This window comes from Stegostoma tigrinum, chromosome 30 (assembly GCF_030684315.1).
Source record: "Stegostoma tigrinum isolate sSteTig4 chromosome 30, sSteTig4.hap1, whole genome shotgun sequence".
NCBI classification, from domain to species: domain Eukaryota; kingdom Metazoa; phylum Chordata; class Chondrichthyes; order Orectolobiformes; family Stegostomatidae; genus Stegostoma; species Stegostoma tigrinum.
The window spans coordinates 25391803-25413367 of NC_081383.1; the positions used below are offsets into that span (position 1 = coordinate 25391803).

The 21565-nt window shown below is 42.9% G+C and overlaps 1 protein-coding gene across 5 annotated transcripts in view; it reads right to left on the minus strand.

The window, feature by feature from the left end:
* The window catches only part of acer1 (alkaline ceramidase 1), a 37296-nt gene continuing 15731 nt past the window's right edge, over positions 1-21565 (minus strand). For 4 of the 5 annotated variants that reach the window (XM_048559314.2, XM_059638549.1, XM_048559315.2 and 1 more), the window contains 5 exons: positions 15460-15574; positions 12675-12813; positions 7973-8110; positions 6503-6640; positions 1-914 (listed from right to left, as the gene is read on the minus strand). In XM_048559314.2, the coding sequence (XP_048415271.2) occupies positions 737-914; positions 6503-6640; positions 7973-8110; positions 12675-12813; positions 15460-15574 (708 nt within the window). In that variant the 3' untranslated portion in view covers positions 1-736. The remainder of the gene's footprint in view (positions 915-6502; positions 6641-7972; positions 8111-12674; positions 12814-15459; positions 15575-21565) is intronic. The other variant, XM_048559317.2, reaches the window with a different exon arrangement.

A 21565-nucleotide genomic window follows, 5' to 3' on the forward strand; every position in this document is an offset into this window, starting at 1 on the left:
TGTGCCGAGGTACAGTGATAAATGTTGTTCTATATGCTTTACAGGATCGTACTATACAAGTGCATCAGGGATACAATTGCATCAATACCTACACTTGTGGCTCATTATTCCTGCATTGCAATGACATATATGATCACACTGACAAATTCTGTTTTGTCAGAAGGGCAAAGGGTGTACATACCTGTAATGTAATTAACAGATATCTAACAATAATTAATGTAAATATTTTCCCCAAGTTAGAAATAAAAGTGTTTTGTCCCCAAAATCAATTTTGGTCCATACTTCACAAATTACCAATATTACTGAGACTAATCTGTCATTTATTCTTCAGATATTCCAGTAGGATAGCTAGTTTTAAAAACTAGAATATTACATTCTTTAACCTGCTGATTATAATGTCATATTTTACTGAACAGTGCTTCATACTGACATAGGACACAAAAATATTTAAAAGTATATTCTCTGGCCTTCACCTGAATTCAGAATAAAATAACATGAATTCAAAATAACTAAAATCGAAATCAATGCTCCAGATTTACAAAAAAAAACGGAACCAATCTTCCTATAATGCATGGCCAACAATACTGTGAACTGTATAAATAAAAGACAAATTTATAACTTCAGATCAGGTTCCTTATGCCCACGATCAAAAGATCCCATAATAGCACCACTAAAATATTATTCGTAGGCACTGATTGATAAAATGGCTGGTAGAATTTAAGAATACATAACCCCTTCAGCAGGACTTTCGAAGATGATCCTTGTCTTCTATTGCAAGGTATGGTAGACCCAACCATTGTGAGTCTACGGGCCAATATTTTACTTCTGGGTTGGTCTCTGGAATTTCATAAAATGCATCAAAATATGAAAACAACGTTGTGCCATGAACAACTGCGATATTAATCAGTACATGCCTGAAAAAAAAATCAAGAGCAGTGAGATAAATTTGTAACACACAGGATTTCATTTCATTTGTTTGTTCTTGAATTTTAGTCACTATAAAACCAAACATCAAACCCGATACCTGCTTTCTGTATAATCCAAGTAAATAAATAGAATGTGAGACCAAGTCATCTGTAAATTGTCTAGAGGAGGCATAACTCTATGAAGTAGGCCCTAAGGTGTGTCTTAGCATTGGTTGATGAGATCAATTTATCCTAGAGGTGCTTACACAAAGCCCTTGACAAGTACAATAATTTACTCATGCTGTCTATTACCACTATGGATGTGTAAAATCAATACTTATATTTACTTAAGTAAAAAAAAATTACCAGTTACATAAGACTAGAAAATATGTGTGAACAAACTGTAAATGAAAGGCTAGTAGTTTTTGCTGAGGTGTTACATTTTTAGGTTAGGATTCAGTGTGACTGGTAGATATTATGAACCATGAGTAAATATTTCCTGTTGAATATCTAGTTAAATGTAGACTCCCAAGGGTCTAACAAAGAACTATTATCACTGTGAGATCGCAAGAACTGCAGATGTTGGAGTCAGGGACAACATAGTGTGGAGCTGGAGGAACACAGCAGGCCAGGCAGCATTAGAAGAGCAGGAAAGTTGACGTTTCGGGTTAGGACCGTTCTCTTATTACTGTACTCTGAGTCACTGCAATTTATCACATGTTCACATAGACTTCTTTGGGGGAAAATTATACATTGTATATGAATGTGGCTCAGACTATATGCTACTAGTCGCATTTATCCAATGTTAAATAGGTGAAAGTATAGAAGAAGCAACACAGTAATAACAAGATGTGAGGCTGGATGAACACAGCAGGCCAAGCAGCATCTCAGGAGCACAAAAGCTGACGTTTCGGGCCTAGACCCTTCATCAGCTCTCTGATGAAGGGTCTAGGCCCGAAACGTCAGCTTTTGTGCTCCTGAGATGCTGCTTGGCCTGCTGTGTTCATCCAGCCTCACATTTTATTATCTTGGAATCTCCAGCATCTGCAGTTCCCATTATCTCTCACAGTAATAACAAGCTTTCCTTTTCTCATCAAAATGTCAAAAACCCACTTCCTGCATTAACTGGGCAATGTAAAATATTGTCAGTGATATCTTCTGTTCTCTGAGCTGCTGAATCATCTCAGACTCCATGTGATCAGTGAGCAGGGTTCAGGTTGCCAAATATAACATGGCAATCAAAAATTCTGGCAACAGAATAGGCCCACAGAATAAATTGCAATAAAAGAAGGGTTAGTTCAACTGAATGAAAATCTGACTCTGTTTTTCAATTTGAACATAGCCATCGTTCAAACTTATTACTTTAAAATCCTCAGACGGGTCAAATGCATTGAGTCACAACACATAAAAAATTTAAGTACACAAATTCCTATTCAGATTCTGAATTCTTAGGTGCAATACACGATTTGGTCAATTATCTCCAAGATTACTGTTTGAGGGAGGATGCAAGTCACATGTTCAAATGTAAACAGTGTTAAGAGATGGATCATTGTAGACGATTGACAGTTCCTTTTTTAATCACATTGTCAGCTATTTAAATCCTAACTAACCAAGTAAAATTTACAAACTCAGGAGAATGTAAACTTGAAACTGTGAAGAACCAGACTAGTTACAATCCACTGGTGGTAAGTGATAAAATAAAAGAAATTTTTATGTATGCAAAATATTCATTCAAAATAAGAATAAACAAAAGCATTTTACTGTATATGAGCATGTGTTATTTGCTAGCATTTATTCATTCACTAATCCATAATGAACTAAAAAATCTCAAGAACTGAATTTTCTTTGGAATAGTGAGGGCTGTGTTGCTTTTTTTGGACAGTTTCTCACTATAAGACCTAGCAACATTTCTCACTAAATCACCTTGTTAACTCCCATCTGAACCCCTACATCCGATTCAAACCCCATCTCACCCTGCACCATTCCCGGAATAACTTACACCCACTCAATATCTGCCAAAAGACAGAGGTGCCTGGAGATATTTAAAGGCCGTTGTGCACTTGGGAGGTGCTCTGACATCCCAAGCTGCCCTGCTTCATTACGGACAGATTCGGAACATGTCGGCGAAGATAGAACCGCAATTCATCACAACTGGGACCTGAGGACCTGGTTGAGGGATTGATGTAAAGGAGGGGGATCCTCTTCCCAGAGGACTGGCTGAGGAGACCATAACACCACATTTTGGCAGCCTGGTGTGAGCTCACTACATGAGTTAGTGCAGTCCCAATGGTGCAGAGGAATCGTTGCAGTGCCATGAGAAGGTCAGTGACCTTCTTCACTCTGCCAAGGTATGTGTCACACTCTTCTCTCTGCTACCTTACTCTACCCCAGCTACTGCACCTTCCATCCATCAGTGTTCATTTGCTGTCATTCTCGCTACTGCCCGCAATATCTTCCTTCACTTCCTCTCACACTCCCCAGCCTGACAAACCCATTAACCTTGTAAGGCCTTGTGCTGCCTACTTACTCCCTCAGAACATCTCACCATCTTTTCCCCACCTGCAGCTTCACTGACAGTCACACCACTAACTTTGGCCTTTCTTGTTCTCTCACTACAGGAGGAGATAGCCACAATAGGGAAGAAAGAGCCTGGACATGTGGAGCAATGATCAACATTAGATTCCTCGGTCCCTAGGAGGAGAGAATCTTGGCATTCATAGGAGAATTTTGGGACCTACTCCTGTGGGGATGCTGAGATATCCATGCCCCACCAACCAAGTATGTACCACTCTTAATTCTACTATCGTTCCATCTGTGTCATTCACTACACAATGCTTTCAACCACTGGATGGAATGATTTATCTCTATTTTTTGGTTGGCAGGTACCAGCAGGACGTCCACCACTTCTGCAGAGAAATTATCTGCTCTGCTGGAAGCAACCTCTTTGACCTTCTGAGGATGACAGTATAGAGCTCTCAGAGGAAGCATTAGCAAGACTGTCACCAGTATCTCCACACTGGCTCAGATACTGACTTCTCGGTGAGAACAATAGCTTTAGAAAGCTGGTGAGCCCCTCACTGTGACAGTGCCAAAGCTGGCCAAGGAAGAAATGTTCCTGATCACTTGGCACTTGTAGGATTGTCAGAGACCAGGAACAAGCTCTGTCCCAGGCTTTTGTTCACATGCACAGAGAGGAACTGGAATGGCAGATAGGAATGTGGGGCACAATGGCCTTCAGAACCCAGAGGTGGCAGATTGCAGCTATGCATGTGACTGTCTGGCAGCCTCAATGTACAGGTTGATGGTTGCCATGGAGACCCAGTTTCAGCACCCTCAGGATCACACATTTGCCCTCCATCTCTGGAGGCCATGGGTCTACAGTATCTAAACATGGCAACAGGGAGCCTCCTGTTTAGGAGATATTACACACAAACCTCTCAGAAGTCTCCTGTCAGATTCTCCATAAATGACTGGGCCCTCCAACCTACATGACCCCTTGAACCACCTAAAGCTGAAACTGAGGAAGGTTTATTTGCCCCTAGCAAGAAGATCTTTGGCATGTCTGGGCATCCCAGACACAAGTGACCCAGGCCCATCCAACCAAATCCCCAGGGCTAACATTCCCCTCTGCCAAGCAGGCTCTCTCCACCCCAGCTATGGAACCAAGCAAGGAGGGTAACAACAAAACTTATTCAGGGCACTTTGGCATAGGTGACATAGCATGGTGTATGAATTCATGTGCTTGTATGAATTTTGTTGTTTTGGCATTACATCTGTATGTTTGAGCCTGTGCCTAGCCTCAGATGTGCCAAACTCACATCCACACAGGATGTACATGGATTGATGTCTGTATTACAATGAGTGAAAGAAAGATGAACGAGGTATCCTGCTGACACCATTGCCTCTCATCCTAAAACATCTCTATTCCTTGGCCAAAAGTGCTGGTGTGAGTTAGTGGCCAACAATGTCCGGTGCCCAAAAGTGTACAGCATACAGTGAGCCAACGCCTAGGATAGTCAGGTCTGTGTTCTGTGCAGTGCATGGGTCTTGTGTAAAGTTGTTTCCCTTTAAAGGGCCTCCCCGATCAGAAAATGAACTGGAAACCAGCCGTGTGAACACTGTGTCTACAAGAACAGGTCAGAGGCTGTGAATTCTGTGGCAGGTAACTCACCTCTTGATACCTCAATGCCTGTTCACTGTCGACATGGCTCTAATCGCCCATGGGGACTGACTTATATGTGGCTCATCCTATCATACTTCATCTGAAGATACACATGGTCTTCAGTCTCCTTAGACAATGCTATGGAGATTGGTTTGAGTTTCCTATTCTAGAAGTTTCTCTTACCAAGACTTTTGAATGTTTTTTTTAATGCAAACACATACAATGTTAAAACATTAAGCACTCATAATGGCAGTTTCTTAAGCTTGCAGCTTCATGTCTCCCAACACTAGGTGCTGTTGTTGAGCTTCTATTTTGCTCAGCCTGCACTGGTGGCAGCCTCAAGTCTTAAGATCCATTCTCCAGCTTTTCAAATTACTATGAGTTTTCCAATGTAGATATGAATATAAAACAAGAGTTTACCTTTATTCTAGCCTTAGAATTTATTCATAATGACCTTTCATTCCAAATTCCTTTTTACTTCTGCAGCTGTTTTATTTGCTTCTCCCACTCAATCCCTGACCTTGTTTATTTATGGAATTTTGGGCACTACTAGCAAGGCCAGCAATAATTGTCCATCTCTAATTCTCCTCGAGTGGGTGATGTGAATTGCCTTCCAAACCATTGCAGCCCATGTGGGTAGAGATCTTGTGCATGGTATATCCCTACCTCTGAGTCAGGAGGCCTGGGAGCTCTCTGATGAAGGGTCTAGGCCCGAAACGTCAGCTTTTGTGCTCCTGAGATGCTGCTGGGCCTGCTGTGTTCATCCAGCCTCACATTTCATTCACTTGCTCCAGAAGTGTGTAAAAATATTCCTTAAACAGGTTGCTTAGAAAATACCTTGGAATCCAATGTGGTGTGGTTAAACCCACAGTACCTTACGCAGATTATTTCAGGTGTTTGTGTCAGTTGTCTGCTTCTCTAGGCCTGTCTTGCCATTGCCTCCTGTCAACTCTTTCCCTGCTGTATTGTGGCCCCCTGTGAGGAAGGCTGTAGTAAATTACAACACTTCATCTGTTTTACATTATAATCCTATAGTCACACAACAGTGGATCCTCCAACATACTTAGAGCATTGCCACATGGTGGTTAAATAAATCTATATAATTGTTGAAGAGTAAAGTCGTTTGGAGCCATCTTTTGCCATTAAAGAAAGATATGTGGAGACATTAGACAATTTCAGCAGTTAATTAGCACAAAGATCTTTCAATATGTTATCCCTGGAGAATTATGAAGAGTGAACTTAGACATCAATGCTCCTGAAGGCATGATTGTGGCAATAGAGAACTTCTCCAGAAGAAAAACCCAACATTTGTTAAATTTATTGGGAAAATGAAAAGACTCAAAGTTCAACAATTATTACCATCTTTAAATCTTACTTTGCAAGAAGAAGAGATGGCAAACAATAATGATAGTTGTTTAGTTTAAAGCAGATTTACCAGAAACTATGGAGGTAGTAAAAATTTATCTGTCTCCAGAAGGCACAGAGTAAGCGATCACTTAGCCAGCAAGAAATCGCGACAAGCCACCAAGCCACAGTCACAAAGGCCAAGTTAATTATTCTTTGATCTGTGCATCTGAAAGAATAAATACAATAAAGTAATCTTTAACTGGAACTGCAACCTATTTCCTTATTTTTGATCATAAATCTCTCAGTCATGTCACCTTTCTCAATGTTAATGGCTGTGTTCTCCAAACAACTTTCTTATACTTGTCTTTTTGTCCCCTGGCTCGACAGCTCTGTATTTGTGTTCTGCTATAGCTTTTGTTTGCTCCCTACATGTCTACCTCTGGCAGGTTATAGGGTGCATTAGGTTGAACAAACTTGGTGGAATTTCTGTTCAGTTATTCCAATTACATCAAACTCCTCCTATGTTTTCTGTCAGTACTTCCATGCAGTTTTGGACAAAATAGATGTCAGCACAGTCCAAATTAGGAAATTTAGAATTTACGAATACAATGAGTCCTCCTCAATTGCCAACATTTATATCAGTTAAGTATTTGTTTCCAAACTCATCAAGTGTTTCTGCACCATTATTACTGGATCATTTCAATGGCCTTCTCTACTGTGCATTAGTGATAATACACCCAGAAAGCACAGTGAAGTTGCACAATCCTAAAGGTTGAGAAAGAAAGACAAGTAGAATTCTCATTTGGGTGAGCAACTACTTACTTCATCTTCTACATGAATAATAGCTCCATTGATCGCACTTCCACCCTGGAATCAGAAAGTTATGGGTCTCTAGTCTCACTCTGGAGGCTTAAGCATGTAAGCAAGTACAGTTAGGGCACTGCAAAGCGAAAAATGCCACATTTTGGGGATTTGTAGTGAAATTGAAGTGGCACCTGGCCTCTCAGGTGGATGTAAAAGATTCCATGGAACAATTCAAAGAAGAGCAAGAGTGTTCAATATTTATCTCTCAGCCAATGTCATTAAAAATGTTTTACCAAATGCTGCAAAAAGTGGTAGTAATGCTTCTTTAAGTTGCTTTAATGGCAGCATTTCGAAGTGTGAAAGTGGCTGTGAAAGATCAGATGTTACAAATCAGCATATATAACATTGTCATATATCCAACAAAAAATTATGCCAACTCCTTATGAATTTTAATCATCATTTACTCTGGAAAGATGTCAAAATTAATTCATGAGGCATTTTTTGTGGAACAATGGTACAAGTTCCAAACTTATAATATAATCGTTGTGGACCAGAATTTCCCTCAGTCAAGATTCCACCCACGTACAAAGAGTTAAGTGAGGTCCAATCATCTGGAAGAATATTTCAGATAGTAGGACCTTGTTAAAAATATATAGCTTAATTCTCAGACAATTAGTCATAAATTTAATGCATTAACTGTTTTGGTGCAAAGCTATTTTTCAGATCTAATACTGACTTGTTGTAAAGTTCTTACCTTTTCAATTCAAGTGAAATCACATAAATAATGTGCAAGGCAACACAATTCAGTGCATAAGCATTCACTGTTGGTTTATAAAATGAGAGGATTGTGCTCAGCAATGCAGCAAGGAAGACAATCCGTGAAAAAGACTTCCTGCAGAGGGAAAGAAAACACATTTCAGTAAATTCTGGAGAGGAGGATTATTTTCCAAAATCAAGTTCACTTCAAAAAGATAGAAATGTTCACATAATTTCAATTTTCATTTTGGACTTTTGTCATTTCTAAATGTTCTTTTTTTTTAATTAATGGGGCTCTGCGAGCTGTTTTCAGAACATTGTGTGCACATGTAGACATGGTATGCAAAGGGATGGTTGTTTAGCTCAATTGGCTGAACAGCTAGTTTGTAATACAGAGTGACACTCACTGAGATTACATTAAGTGCTTCACCTTTTCAACTTCACTCCTGACCTGAGGCACGCTGGTCCTTAGATTAAACTCACCATCCGTCATCTCTTGCTTTCCTACTGCGAGTTGGGACTACATTGGTGAGGCCACTTTTAGAATACTGCCCTCAATTCAGGTCACCATTCTTTGGAAGGCTATTATTAAACTTGAGAGGCTGCAGAAAAGATTTACAAGGAAGATACCAGTTTTGGAGTGTTTGAGTTATTGGAAGACATTGAATAGGCTGGGGCTTTTTTCCCTGGAGCATTAGAGTCTGAGGGATGACCTCATACAGGTTTATAAAAATTGTGAGGGGCATGGATTGTGTGAATAGCTAAGGTCATTTTTTTCCCCGAGTAGGGGAGTCCAAAGCTAGAGGGCATAAGTTTAAAGTGGGAGGGGAAAGATTTAAAAAGGACCTGAGGCGTAACTTTTTCATGCAGAGGATGGTGCGTGCATGTAATGAACTGCCTGAGGAAGTGGTGGAGGCTGGTACCATTACGATATTTAAAAGGCATCTGGATGGGATGAGTAGGAACGATTCAGAGGGATATGGGCCAAATGCTGGTAAATGGGACTGGGTCAAAGTGGGATGTTTGGTCGCACAGATGTGTTGGACCGAAAGGTCTGTTTCCATGCTGTATGACTCTACAGAAATGTTACTTTTCCAGGAATATACATGGAAGCAGGTACTTGGACCTGGATGTTGCTCTCCATTTGATTACTCTCCAAACTGATTACATAGTTTTAAAACGCTAGGAAATTTGGCCACAAGTGATATAATCATCTAACTACAATATTCCCAAATCTTTCGACTCAAATGTCTTCACCCTCAAAACCATCACACACCTAACTTTCAAATCCAATTGTCCTCCAACTGCACTTGTTCTGAGACCATGATGTTACAATCACATTCTCAATTGTAGCAGGAAATAAAAAATCACTTTCTAAAAAAAGATTATCTAAATATTTTGAGCATATTAAGCCACTTTCATCCCCACTAGGACCTGTCTTGTGTTTCCTGTGTTATTGAATGCACTTTTATGATGTGATACAAACACTTAGTAACCTTTGTAGTAATTGTAATGAGTTCAACCAGGTTGATTTTGTAGAATATGAGTTCCCTGATTGGGGCTGTCAATCTGGTCCAATCATAGAACCCTGACTGACAGATCAGAACAGGAGTGTCAGACATCCTGTTCACTCTGAGAATTGGCTCTGAGGGAGCTGGATCAGTGCCAAGAAATCTTCATGTGTAAATTACAGGTAACTTGGTGACTGGACACCGGTTTCTGTGGAGTTATTTCAACCTTTCTGAACTGTACTTTCCTAAATATCATGAAACAAACACTGAGCATGCTGGAGAAACTTAGCAGGTCCGATAGCATTTATGGAGAACAACACAGTTAACATTCTGAGTCTTGCATTTTCTGTGTTTTCAGATTTCTAGCATCCGCAGTGTTTTGTTTTTATTTACCTAAATATCACATGCCTAGCGTGTACGAGTCATGGTTAGAACATAAAACATAGAACAGTACAGCACAGAACAGGCCCTTCAGCCCACAATGTTGTGCCGACCATTGATCCTCATGTATGCACCCTCAAATTTCTGTGACCACATGCATGTCCAGCCAGGTTAGATGAATTGAAACCTACATTTTAAGAATTAAAAAGGAAATGCACATTATGCATTTGGTATTTTGTTTGGGATGAGTGCTGTGCTTGCGAGAGTGAACATTAACAGGCTTTAATACGGTAGCAATATACAGAGGATTGTAAGAGAGGACGTCACTGTTTTGGTTTGGGAACCAGTACCACAGCTGGGTACCACTTTGTTGTCTGTGTGACTTTCAACATAAATCCATATTGATGCATACCCTAAATCTCAGTTTGTACCTTCTTTTGAAGTGGGTATGTGACCTTCCTGAGTATGAAATTTGCTATAGAACATAGCACAGTACAGTCCACGATGTCGTGCTGAACTTTTACCCAAAACCTAAGGTCTATCTGACCTCCACCGCTACCTTATACTATCATCCATATGGCTATCTAATAGCCACTTAAATGCCCCTAATGAAGCCAACTCCACTACCCTCTCTGGCAATGCATTTCACGCCCCTACTGCTCTCTGAGTAAAGAACCAACCTCTGCAAAGAACATACCTATGCAAAGGAAGAATTTGAAGATTATCTACAAATAATAGAACACAGCATTTTGAAAGTTTGGCTTGGAGCCAGTAGTATTCTTTTTCCACATTAAATAACTAAGGTTGGAGTGATGGATGGAACGTTGCAGTTAGAGAAAATTTGAATGGGTCAAGTTTGCATGGGAACATGTGCAGAGAGATGAAGTTTCAAGAGTTGGGGCTGAGGAAGGGTTTTGGCCGAAACTGCAGAACCATCAAGGGCAGAGGTCTAACATATTTAAAAATGAAGAACTGAAGTTGGAAGCCAAAAAGGAAAATAAACCAAAAACTCACTTTGAGCATGGACACCCTGTAAGGCAACGGGTTAGGGTCAACCTGGGAAAATTCTGGATGGCCGAGGAATTTAAAAGAGTTTTGTGATTAACATTAACTATCTCAAATCTTGGGACGGGGGAAGGCAATGAAGGTTGTGAGATAGAAGAATACATAGCTTCTGGCTATCTAGAAACTTACAGACAGAAGATGTAGATATTGGTATAAGCAGATTAGTACTTCATTGGCAGGCTGTATTGTGCCACCAGTGGTACAAAGCACACAGCTACAGAATGACAGGAGCAAAAACAGAAGTTGCTGGAAAAGCTCAGCAGGTCTGGCAGCATCTGTGAAGAAAAAAATCAGAGTAAACGTTTCAGGTCTAGTGACCCTTCCTCAGAACCGGGACATTGGACCCGAAATGTTAACTCTGATTTTTTTCTTCACAGATGCTGCCAGACCTGCTGAGCTTTTCCAGCAACTTCTGTTTTTGTTCCTCATCTACAGCATCCACAGTTCTTTCGGTTTTTATACAGAATGACAGGCAACTTTTACAAGACAATTGCATTAGAAGCATTTAGACAGACAGTTTAGTTGTAAATTTTGACAAAAGAGTTACTCAAAATCATGACACAGGGCATTACACACATTATGCATTCTCAAAAAATTCAATATTCATATACAACTCTTGCTTGTGTAATTAAGGCTTTTATGAATGGAGCAAAACATTTAGATCATGAAAATATAATCAGTAATGTTATAAAGCACAATGCCTATGAATACAATGGCCCAAAATGTAGTGTCCTGTTGTGTGAAATTAAACAATACAGAAGATGGCAGTTCCTTTACCCTTTCTTCATCTCAAAGATTTCTAAAGATAATCACATAAGTAGTTGCATCAGGGCAGCATGGTCACACAGCATTTCTCTTATCACTGGTGCCTGAGCAATGCTGGATGTAAGAGATTTATGTAAAAGTTTATCTATCAGTAACATGTACAATTTTCAAAGGGATGAACTTAAAACTTAGAAGGAATGTTTTGGCAATGATATTAATTAATATTCTTACTGCAATCAATTTAATGTCAAAATGTTTCTTAATGTTTCTGTGGGCCATTATGGAAGATTGATAGTTTGGGAATGTGCCACAATTATTTCCTTCTTCAATAATATGGACTCAGGAAGCTCTCTAGCAGAATTAGGAATATAAAGTTCAGTGTGCTGAGGCCTGATTTTGTGATGCTATATACACTCCTATTGAATATAGTGCACAATCCTTAAGGTGGGTTATCATTCAGCTCTGTATTTCTTTGGTTATGGAGGGCGTTTTGGTCTTTCCATGAAAGGCTGAGCTCCCTTTTATATAATGGCTTTGATCACAGCAACAATGTAGTCTGCAGCAAACACTCTGGGTGGGAAATCTTCTACTGGAAGCCCCCAGTAACACTGTATTCATTAGGTAAGAAAAAAATATACATCCCAACCGTACACACTTTCAGAGCAATAAAATCATACTTGAGCTCAGAGGAAGGTGTGATTTTCAGATCCCAGCTTCATATGGGGATACATCATGATTGTCTTACCATTTGAAATATTGGCCAGAATTTGTCAGGATATTGAAACATATAAACAAAAAAGAGCGGGAGTAGGCCATTCAGCCCTTCAAGCCTGCTTCACGATTCAATATGATCATGACTGATCATCCAACTCAGTATCCTGTATGAATTGGAACTTCTGACATTTCTCAACTAATTCTTTCTGGGTTGGTCCTTTTGAATATTAAATAGCAATTTAAATACTAACAAAATATTATTACCTGGTTGTGATGAACTTTGGTAAGTGTCTTCTGGGAAACCACAGCATGTAACCAATTGCTAACACCCACAGGATGGATAATTCATCTAATAACTGTCCAAAGTAGCTCAAAGTCATGTGGTAGTATGCTGAGAAAAATCCTGTAACAAAGTTGAACAATGAAAGAAAAATCAATTTAATTAAATGAAGGCATTAGCATCCAGACATGAGCAAAAATATCATTTCCAAACTCAATTTCTTTCGGCCTTTATGACTGAATGAGAAAATCTGTCACGTAAATTGGTATATATCCCATATCTTAAAAACCAGACATGATGCAGCTAGAGTCTTTGATCTGGGCTGCATAAGTTGATATCCGATGAAGCTGTAGTTGTGCCTTCTGTATTAGTTATTGATTATATACATGTCACCACTGCCCTACACTTTGATAAATGATTCATAGGTTCCCTCTCCATCGAATTATAGCAGTGGGAAAGGTCCAGAGATTTTCTGCCCCAGCAAGTTTGTTCTTTCTGGGGCTCCCAGAAGATGTTTAAAAGAATAGGAAAGGGATACATTGCGTCCTGTCTCCAATTCACACTGGTTAGCAAATTTTTTTGCTTTGTTCTTAATCTTTACTCACCTTATTTTGCAAAAGTCCATTATGTGATCTATTCATGTAACAGTAACATAGTGAAATAGTCTTCCAGGATAGCTCTGAACAATAACTCCTCTTAATACATGGCTATGAAACTTTTGGCAATGGTCTAAATCAGCCATTGAAAGCAAAGGTGAGAAATTGCAAAATAGAGTAAAGTAATGGAAAGTTAACAATAGCAGGGGTCTTTCAACATAGAAAACATTATAATTGGAGTACCACGATGAATCAGTCTTGGAATTTTTATTACTTGTAATGGAGAAATAGTTTAGAAACACTTGCTCGTACAAAAGAGGAAACAATGGAATAATGCTAAATCGTGGAACTTGATTCAGAAGAATTTGATTTGTCTTGTGTCTTTGCCAGTAGGTGGCAGATGTGTTTCAGTGTGGATAATTGTAAAATACCAAATGTAGGAGGAAGGATTCAAAATACACTATAACTCAAATAATCATGGTGCATTAATCAGAAGAGTAATCTTCAGGCTCACTGTGGACAAATTTAAAAAACAACTACTGTGAAATAGCTCTCCATTGGCTGGTTGGCCAAGTCACCTTTTATTTATACGCGGAGTATCCTTGACATTGATGCAGCTCCCTCAGAGATAGCTCCCAGAGTGAACAGAGTCTCTGACACTCCTGTTTGTATCTGTCAGCCAGTGCTCTCTGATTGGACCAAACTAACTTCGCTAATCACGAAACTCATATTCTATGAAGTCCACCTGGCTGACATCATTACAATCACTACACACTGGCTCTTTCAATATTCAGACCTCAGGGAGTGAGAAAATTAGCTGTTGTGTATTTGACATGTTCATTATTTTGCTTAAGAAATCTGGAGGCAAATTAGCTGCTAAATCAGGGAGAATAGGAACTGGATTCAGTTGTGGGATGGGGAATTGTGTTCACCAATTTCTAGTATGCCTGATCTCTGAAATACATTTCTCCAAAGTAGTCAAGATGGCATTGGCTGCAAATCTATCTTCGCCTCATTCACAGCCTCTCCCTGGAGTTGGGGTGGGTGGTTGTGGGTTGGGGCTGCAGCAGGGGATCTCTCCTCTTGCAATGTGAGAACAGTGATAAAGGTATGAAGTGGAATGTGTTTTGAGGATAGAATGCGAACAATTAGAGAGGGTTACTGTGAGGGATGGATGTGAGATGGCAATAGGAGAGGGTGTGTGTAAATATTTGTGGTTCAAATTGAAGTTGAAGGACGTGGTTGGGGAGAAAGGAACATTTGAGCTCTAAGATGTGTCTGTCAGAGGAGTACTGTGCAGGAGAATGCCAACGAGGTAATAAAATCCACCTGAACATTGATATTCACCTTTCATGACTTTAGGAGGTTATTTAAATTTTCTGGCAACTATCCAGGTTCTGAACAACAGACTCCTACTGCTAAAACTGGCACATTCTGTTAGACTCTGCTTAATTCCAGGGAAGAGTCAGGGAACCGAGGGGCATGGATTCTGGATCGCTTTAGAAACATCTTCCTTCTTTTTTGCCTCCAGAAGCCTTTGCGTTCAAGGTTTCCTGCAGCCATTCTGACCCTCTTTGGGGCCTCTTTTAATACAAATCCTTGATTGACAGGATACGGAATGTGGATGTACATGGAATAATGTAAGTTAGATGGGCTTGAGATCGGTACGACAGGTCGGCACAACATCGAAGGCCGAAGGGCCTGCACTGTGCTGTAATGTTCTGTGTCGTTTACAAAAGCCTGCTGACAGAACAAGTGAGTTTCTACTAATTACTGGCCCTCAGTGAAGGTTTATTCAAACAAAATTAGCCCATTTGAAAGCAAAATGCTGCAGATGTTGGAAATCTGAGATAAAAACAAGAGAGCTGGAGAGCCTGAAAAGGCTCTGAAGAAGAGTCAAATCAGACTCTGTTTTTCTCTATCTACAGACCTGTGAGTTTCTCCAAAATTTTTTGTGTAAATTGTCATTTCTGAATAAAGATCTACACCATATTTTTTCCAATGATGGTGGTATGTTTATCTGGTAAAAATGAGGTAAGATTAGACATAAATAATTATACCTATTGATTATGTAAAATATAATCATTACATATTGATTAATGTAACAGAGTTTTCAGTGTAGACTGCACTCAGGCAAAAGAATGACAAGTAATTATTTCGAATTGTCACTTACCTACAAACATAATCATGACCCAGATGAGGTACACAGCTCTGGACCTTTTCTGAGCATACGGATGTAATAGATACATCATTATAGGAGACGATATGAAGAAACTTACACTGCTAATCTGCAAATTGAAGTAAGAGGAAATCACTAAAAGCTTAACACAGAAGTTCTGCAGATAATAAGGAAGTCACATGGAATGTTAGCCTTCATTTCAAAGGAAATAAAGGCTAAATGTAGGAACACCTTGTTATAACCATGCACTTGTAGTCACCTGAAAAACTGTTGTGATTTCCTTATCTAAGGAGAGATATATTGGCACTGGAGACAATCCAGAAAATGTTCACTAGGCTGATCCTAGGTATGGGGAGGGATTACCTTAGTAGAGGGGTTTATGTAGGTTGATCCAGTGCTCATTGGGGTTTAGTAGAATGGGACGTGACCATATCAAAACATATAAGATTCTTATGGGATAATAGGAACCACAGATGCTGGAGAATCCGAGATAACAAGGTGTGGAGCTGGACGAACACAGCAGGCCAAGCAGAATTTTAGGAGCAGGAAAGCTGACGTTTTGGGCCTAGACCCTTCATCGGAAATGGGGGAGGGGAAGGGGGTTCTGAAATAAATAGGGAGAGAGGGGGAGGTGGATCGAACATGGATAGAGGAGAAGATAGGTGGAGAGGAGATAGACAAGTTAAAGAGGCAGGGATAGAGCCAGTAAAGGTGAGTGTAGGTGGGGAGGTAGGGAGGGGATAGGTCAGTCCAGGGAGGACGGACAGGTCAAGGGGGTGGGATGATGTTAGAAGGTAGGAAATGGGGGTGTGGCTTGAGGTGGGAGGAGGGGATGGGTGAGAGGAAGAACAGGTTAGGTAGGTGGGGACGAGCTGGGCTGGTTTTGGGATGCGAGATGAGAGATAATGGGAACTGCAGATGCTGGAGAATCCAAGATAACAAGGTGTGAAGCTGGATGAACACAGCAGACCAAGCAGCATCTCAGGAGCACAAAAGCTGACGTTTCGAGCCTGGACTCTTTATCAGAGAGGGGGATGGGGAGAGGATTCTGAAATAAATAGGGAGAAAGGGGGAGGCAGACTGAAGATGGATGGAGGAGAAGATAGGTGGAGAGGAGAGTGTAGGTGGGGAGGGGATATGTCAGTCCGGGGAAGACGGGAAGGAGGCGGGATGAGGTTGGTAGGTGGGAAATGGAGGTGCGGCTTGAGGTGGGAGGAGGGGATAGGTGAGAGGAAGAACAGGTTAGGGAGGCAGGGCTCGAAGTCTCCTGCTCCCCCACTCCATCCCAAAACCAGCCCAGCTCGTTCCCTCCCCTCACAGCATCCCAAAACCAGTCCAACTCGTCACCGCCTCCCTAACCTGTTTTTCCTCCCACCTACCCCCCTCCACCTCAAGCCACACCTCCATTTCCCACCTACCAACCTCATCCCGCCTCCTTGACCTGTCCGTCCTCCCCGGACTGACCTATCCCCTCCCCACCTGTACTCTCCTCTCCACCTATCTTCTCTATCCATCTTCGGTCCACCTCCCCCTTTCTCCCTATTTATTTCAGAACCCTCTCCCCATCCCCCTCTCTGATGAAGGGTCCAGGCCCGAAACGTCAGCTTTTGTGCTCCTGTGATGCTGCTTGGCCTGCTGTGTTCATCCAGCTTCACACTTTGTTATCTTGGTTTTGGGATGCGGTGGGGGGAAGGGGAGATTTTGAAGCTTGTGAAAGCCACATTGATACCATTAGGTTAGAGGATTTCCAAGCGGAATATGAGTTGCTGTTCCTGCAACCTTCGGGTGGCATCATTGTGGCACTGCAGGAGGCCCAGGACGGACATGCCATCTGTGGAATGGGAGGGAGAGTTGAAATGGTTCGCAGCAGGGAGGTGCAGCTGTTTACTGCAAACCGAGCATAGGTGTTCTGCAAAGCAGTCCCCAAGCCTCCACTTGGTTTCCCCGATGTAGAGGAGGCCACAATGGGTATAGCGGATGCAGTATACCACATTGGCAGATGTGCAGGTGAACATCTGCTTGATGTGGAAAGTCTTTTTGGGGCCTGGGATGGGGGCGAGGGAGGAGGTGTGGGGGCAGGTGTAGCACTTCCTGCGGTTGCAGGGAAAAGTGCCGGGCATGGTGGGGCTGGAGGGGACAAGGGAGTCACGGAGAGAGTGGTCTTTCCGGAAAGCAGACAAGGGTGGGGGAAGGAAAGATGTTTTTGATGGTGGGGTTGGATTGCAGATGGTGGAAGTTTCGGAGGATGATGCGTTGGTTCCGGGGGTTGGTGGGGTGGTATGTGAGGACGAGGGGGATTCTCTTTTGGTTGTTATTGTGGAGACGAGCTATGAGGGATGAGTTGCGGGAAATGCAGGAGACATAGTCGAGGGTGCTCTCAATCAATGCGGTGGGGGATGCTGCGGTCCTTGAAAAATGAGGACATCTGAGATGTACGGGAGTGGAATGCCTCATCCTGGGAGCAGATGTGGCGAAGGCAAAGGAATTGGGAATAAGGGATGGCAATTTTGCAGGAAAGTGAGCAGTTTTTCCGCCGCCTCCGCATCCACGCTTACTTCTTTAACCGTGAGCCTAAACCTCCCTCCATTGACCCCTTCTCCTGCCTCTAACACAAGCCCTCCTCCTGGACACCTCCGCTCCAATCCCAACCTCACCAGAAAAGCTGCGGTCAAGGGAGGCGCAGTTGTAGTATGGTGCAATGACCTCTACATTGCTGAGGCCAGATGCCAACTCTCTGACACCACCTCCTACTGTCCCCTGGATCATGACCCCACCCTCAAGCACCAAACCATTATCTCCCAAACCATCCACAACCTCAGGTGACCTCCCACCCACAGCCTCCAACCGCATTGTTCCCCAACCCTGTACTACCCGCTTCTATCTACTTCCCAAAATCCACAAAACTGCTCCTGCCCCACTGAACTCATTGTCCCCAACCCTGTACTACCCGCTTCTATCTACTTCCAAAATCCACAAAACTGCTCCTGCCCGACTCAACTCACCTATCTGGACTCCATTTTCTCCCCCTTGGTCCGTGACACCACCCACGCCCTCCATCTCCTCCAGAACTTCCAATTCCCTTGTCCCCAAAACCTCATTTTCACCATGGGCATCCAGACCCTATACACCTGCATTTCCCATGCAGATGGCCTAAAGGCCCTCTGCTTCTCCCTGTCCCGCAAGCCTGACCAGTCCCCCTCTACTGACACGTTCATCCGCTTAGCTGAACTCGTCCTCACCCTCAACAACTTCTTTTTCAATTTCTCCCACTTCCTACAGACAAAACGGGGTGGCCATGGGCACCCACATGGGCCCAAGCTATGCCTGCCTCTTTGTAGGTTACGTGGAACAATCCCACTTCCGCACCTACACAGGCCCTAAACCCCAACTCTTCCTATGTTGCATTGATGATGTATCGGCGCCGCCTCGTGCTCCCAGAAGGAGCTTCAACAGTTCATCCACTTCACCACCACCTTCCACCCCAATCTTAAGCTCACCTGGACCATCTCTAACGCCTCCTTTACCTTCCTGGACCCCTCTGTCTCCATCTCGGGCAACCACCTCGAAACCGATATCCATTTCAAGCCCACCGACTCCTACAGCTACCTCGAATACACGTCCTCCTATCCAACTTCCTGCAAAAATGCCATCCCCTATTCCTAACTCCTTCGCCTCCACCACACCTGCTCCCAGGATGAGGCATTCCACTCCCATACATCTCAGATGTCCTCATTTATCAAGGACCACAACATCCCCCCCGCAGTGGTTGAGAATGCCCTCGACTGTGTCACTCGCATTTCCCGCAACTCACACCCAGTCCCCGCAATAACAACCAAAAGAGAATCCCCCACGTCCTCACATACCACCCCACCAACCCCCAGATCCAACGCATCATCCTCTGAAACTTCCACCATCTGGAATCCGATCCCACCACCAAAGACATTTTTCCATCCCCACCCTTGTCTGCTTTCCGAAGGACCACTCTCTCTGTGGCTCCCTTGTCCACTCCACACTCCACTCCAGCCCCACCACACCCCACACTTTTCCCTGTAACCGCAGGAAGTGCTACACCTACCCCTACATCTGCTCCCTCGCCCCCATCCCAGGCCCCAAGAAGACTTTCCACATCAAGCAGAGGTTCACCTGCACATCTGCTAATGTGGTATACTGCATCCGCTGTACCCGTTGTGGCCTCCTCTACATCAGGGAAACCAAGTGGAGGCTTGGGGACCGCTTGCAGAGCCCCTACGCTCAGTTTGCAATAAACAACTGCACCTCCAGCCGTGAACCATTTCAACTCTCCCTCCCATTCCTCAGGCCACATGTCCATTCTGGGCCTCCTGCAGTACCACAGCGATGCCACCCAAAGGTTGCAGGAACAGCAACTCTGCTTGGGAACCCTCCAGTCTATTGGTATCAAGGTGGATTTCACAAGCTTCAAAATCTAACCCCCCCCCCCCCCCCCCACCACATCCCAGAACCAGCCCAGCTCGTCCCCGCCTCCCTAACCTGTTCTTTCTCTCACCCATCCCCTCCTCCCACCTCAAGCCACACCCCCATTTCTTACCTACTAACCTCATCCCGCCCGCTTGACCTGTACGTCCTCCCTGGACTGACCTATCCCCTTCCTACCTCCCCAACTACACTCACCTTTACTGGCTCCATTCCCGCCACTTTAACTTGTCTGTCTCCTCTCCACTTATCTTCTCCTCTATCCATCTTTGATCCAGCTTCACCCCGTCCCTATTTATTTCAGAACCCTCTTGCCCTCCCCCATTTCTGATGAAGGATCTAGGCCCGAAACGTCAGCTTTTCTGCTCCTAAAATGCTGTTCATCCATGTTCACATCTTATCTAAGATTCTTCAGGGACGTATTCAATGTGGATAAGTTTTTTCCCCCTCAGAGAGAATCTAGGGACAAATGGCACAATCACAGATTGAGGTCACACTGTCAGGATAGCGATGATGAGGAATTTCTTCCCTGAGGGTAGTGAATCTGTGGAATTCTTTCTCAGAGATGGCTGCTTGTTACATTTTTTTGAGGCTGAGATAGATTTTTAGTCAGTAAGGGTTATGGAGAAAGATCAGAAGGGTTGAGTTGAACATAGAACAGTATAGCACGGTACAGGCCCTTTGGCCCACAATGTTGTGCAGAAACTTTCACCCGAAACCTACGGTCTATCGAACCTCCACCACTACCTTATACTATCATCCATATGCCTATCTAATAGCCACTTAAATACCCTTAATGAGGCTGACTCCACTACCCTCTCTGGCAAAGCATTCCATGCCCCTACCACTCTCTGAGTAAAAAAAAGAATTATCAGATGAGAATTATCAGTTGAGAATTATCAGATCAGTCATGCTTTCATTGAATGGCAGAGAGGACTCAAAGGGCTGAATGATCTACTTCTGCTCTATAGTGAATGGTTTAATTTGCCTGTCTATCACTTCAATTGGTGGCCAAGATTTTACAGGTCTCCAGGAAGCATACTGGGGGGTGCAGGAGGTGAAAATTCAGCCATGGGGGTGGGGATTGGCATGCCCATCATGCTACAATTGGCATTTACCATCAATGTAAGAGGCGGTGATCTGTCTGTTGGCCTTTGCACCCAATCAAGTGTTTTAAATGTTCAATTAAACGCCATGCCTCATCTTGCTCCTGCTGATATTTTACTCTGGTGGCTTTTGTGGTTAGGTGGGAGGGCAGGCTTTGACTCCCTCCTGATCAGGTATTGTTAGGTTCACAAGTGGACTTGTCCGCTCCTTGGAATAACTGCCCGTCTTATGGTTGACTGTTGCAGCTTCAGCGTGGCTTGCCCTGTACAGCCGCAGTGAGGTTACACAATCTGTCCCATGACCCTGATGCCAGCCAAGTTGCACTCCCAATACTGGTCACTGCACCTTGTGGCGCAGTGGCATTGAACAGCCACTTGACCACCAGCCCTTGGAAGGTGGGTCCTTGTCCCTTGAAGAGACAGAAGCCCTGATGCCAGACTGCAGTTAAAATTGGGTCTGGGCTCCCAGCTAAGAAACTTCGATCTTTTGGCAGGTGGATGGGGCCATCACTGTCCCATAAAACCTGCTTTACTTGTGGTCT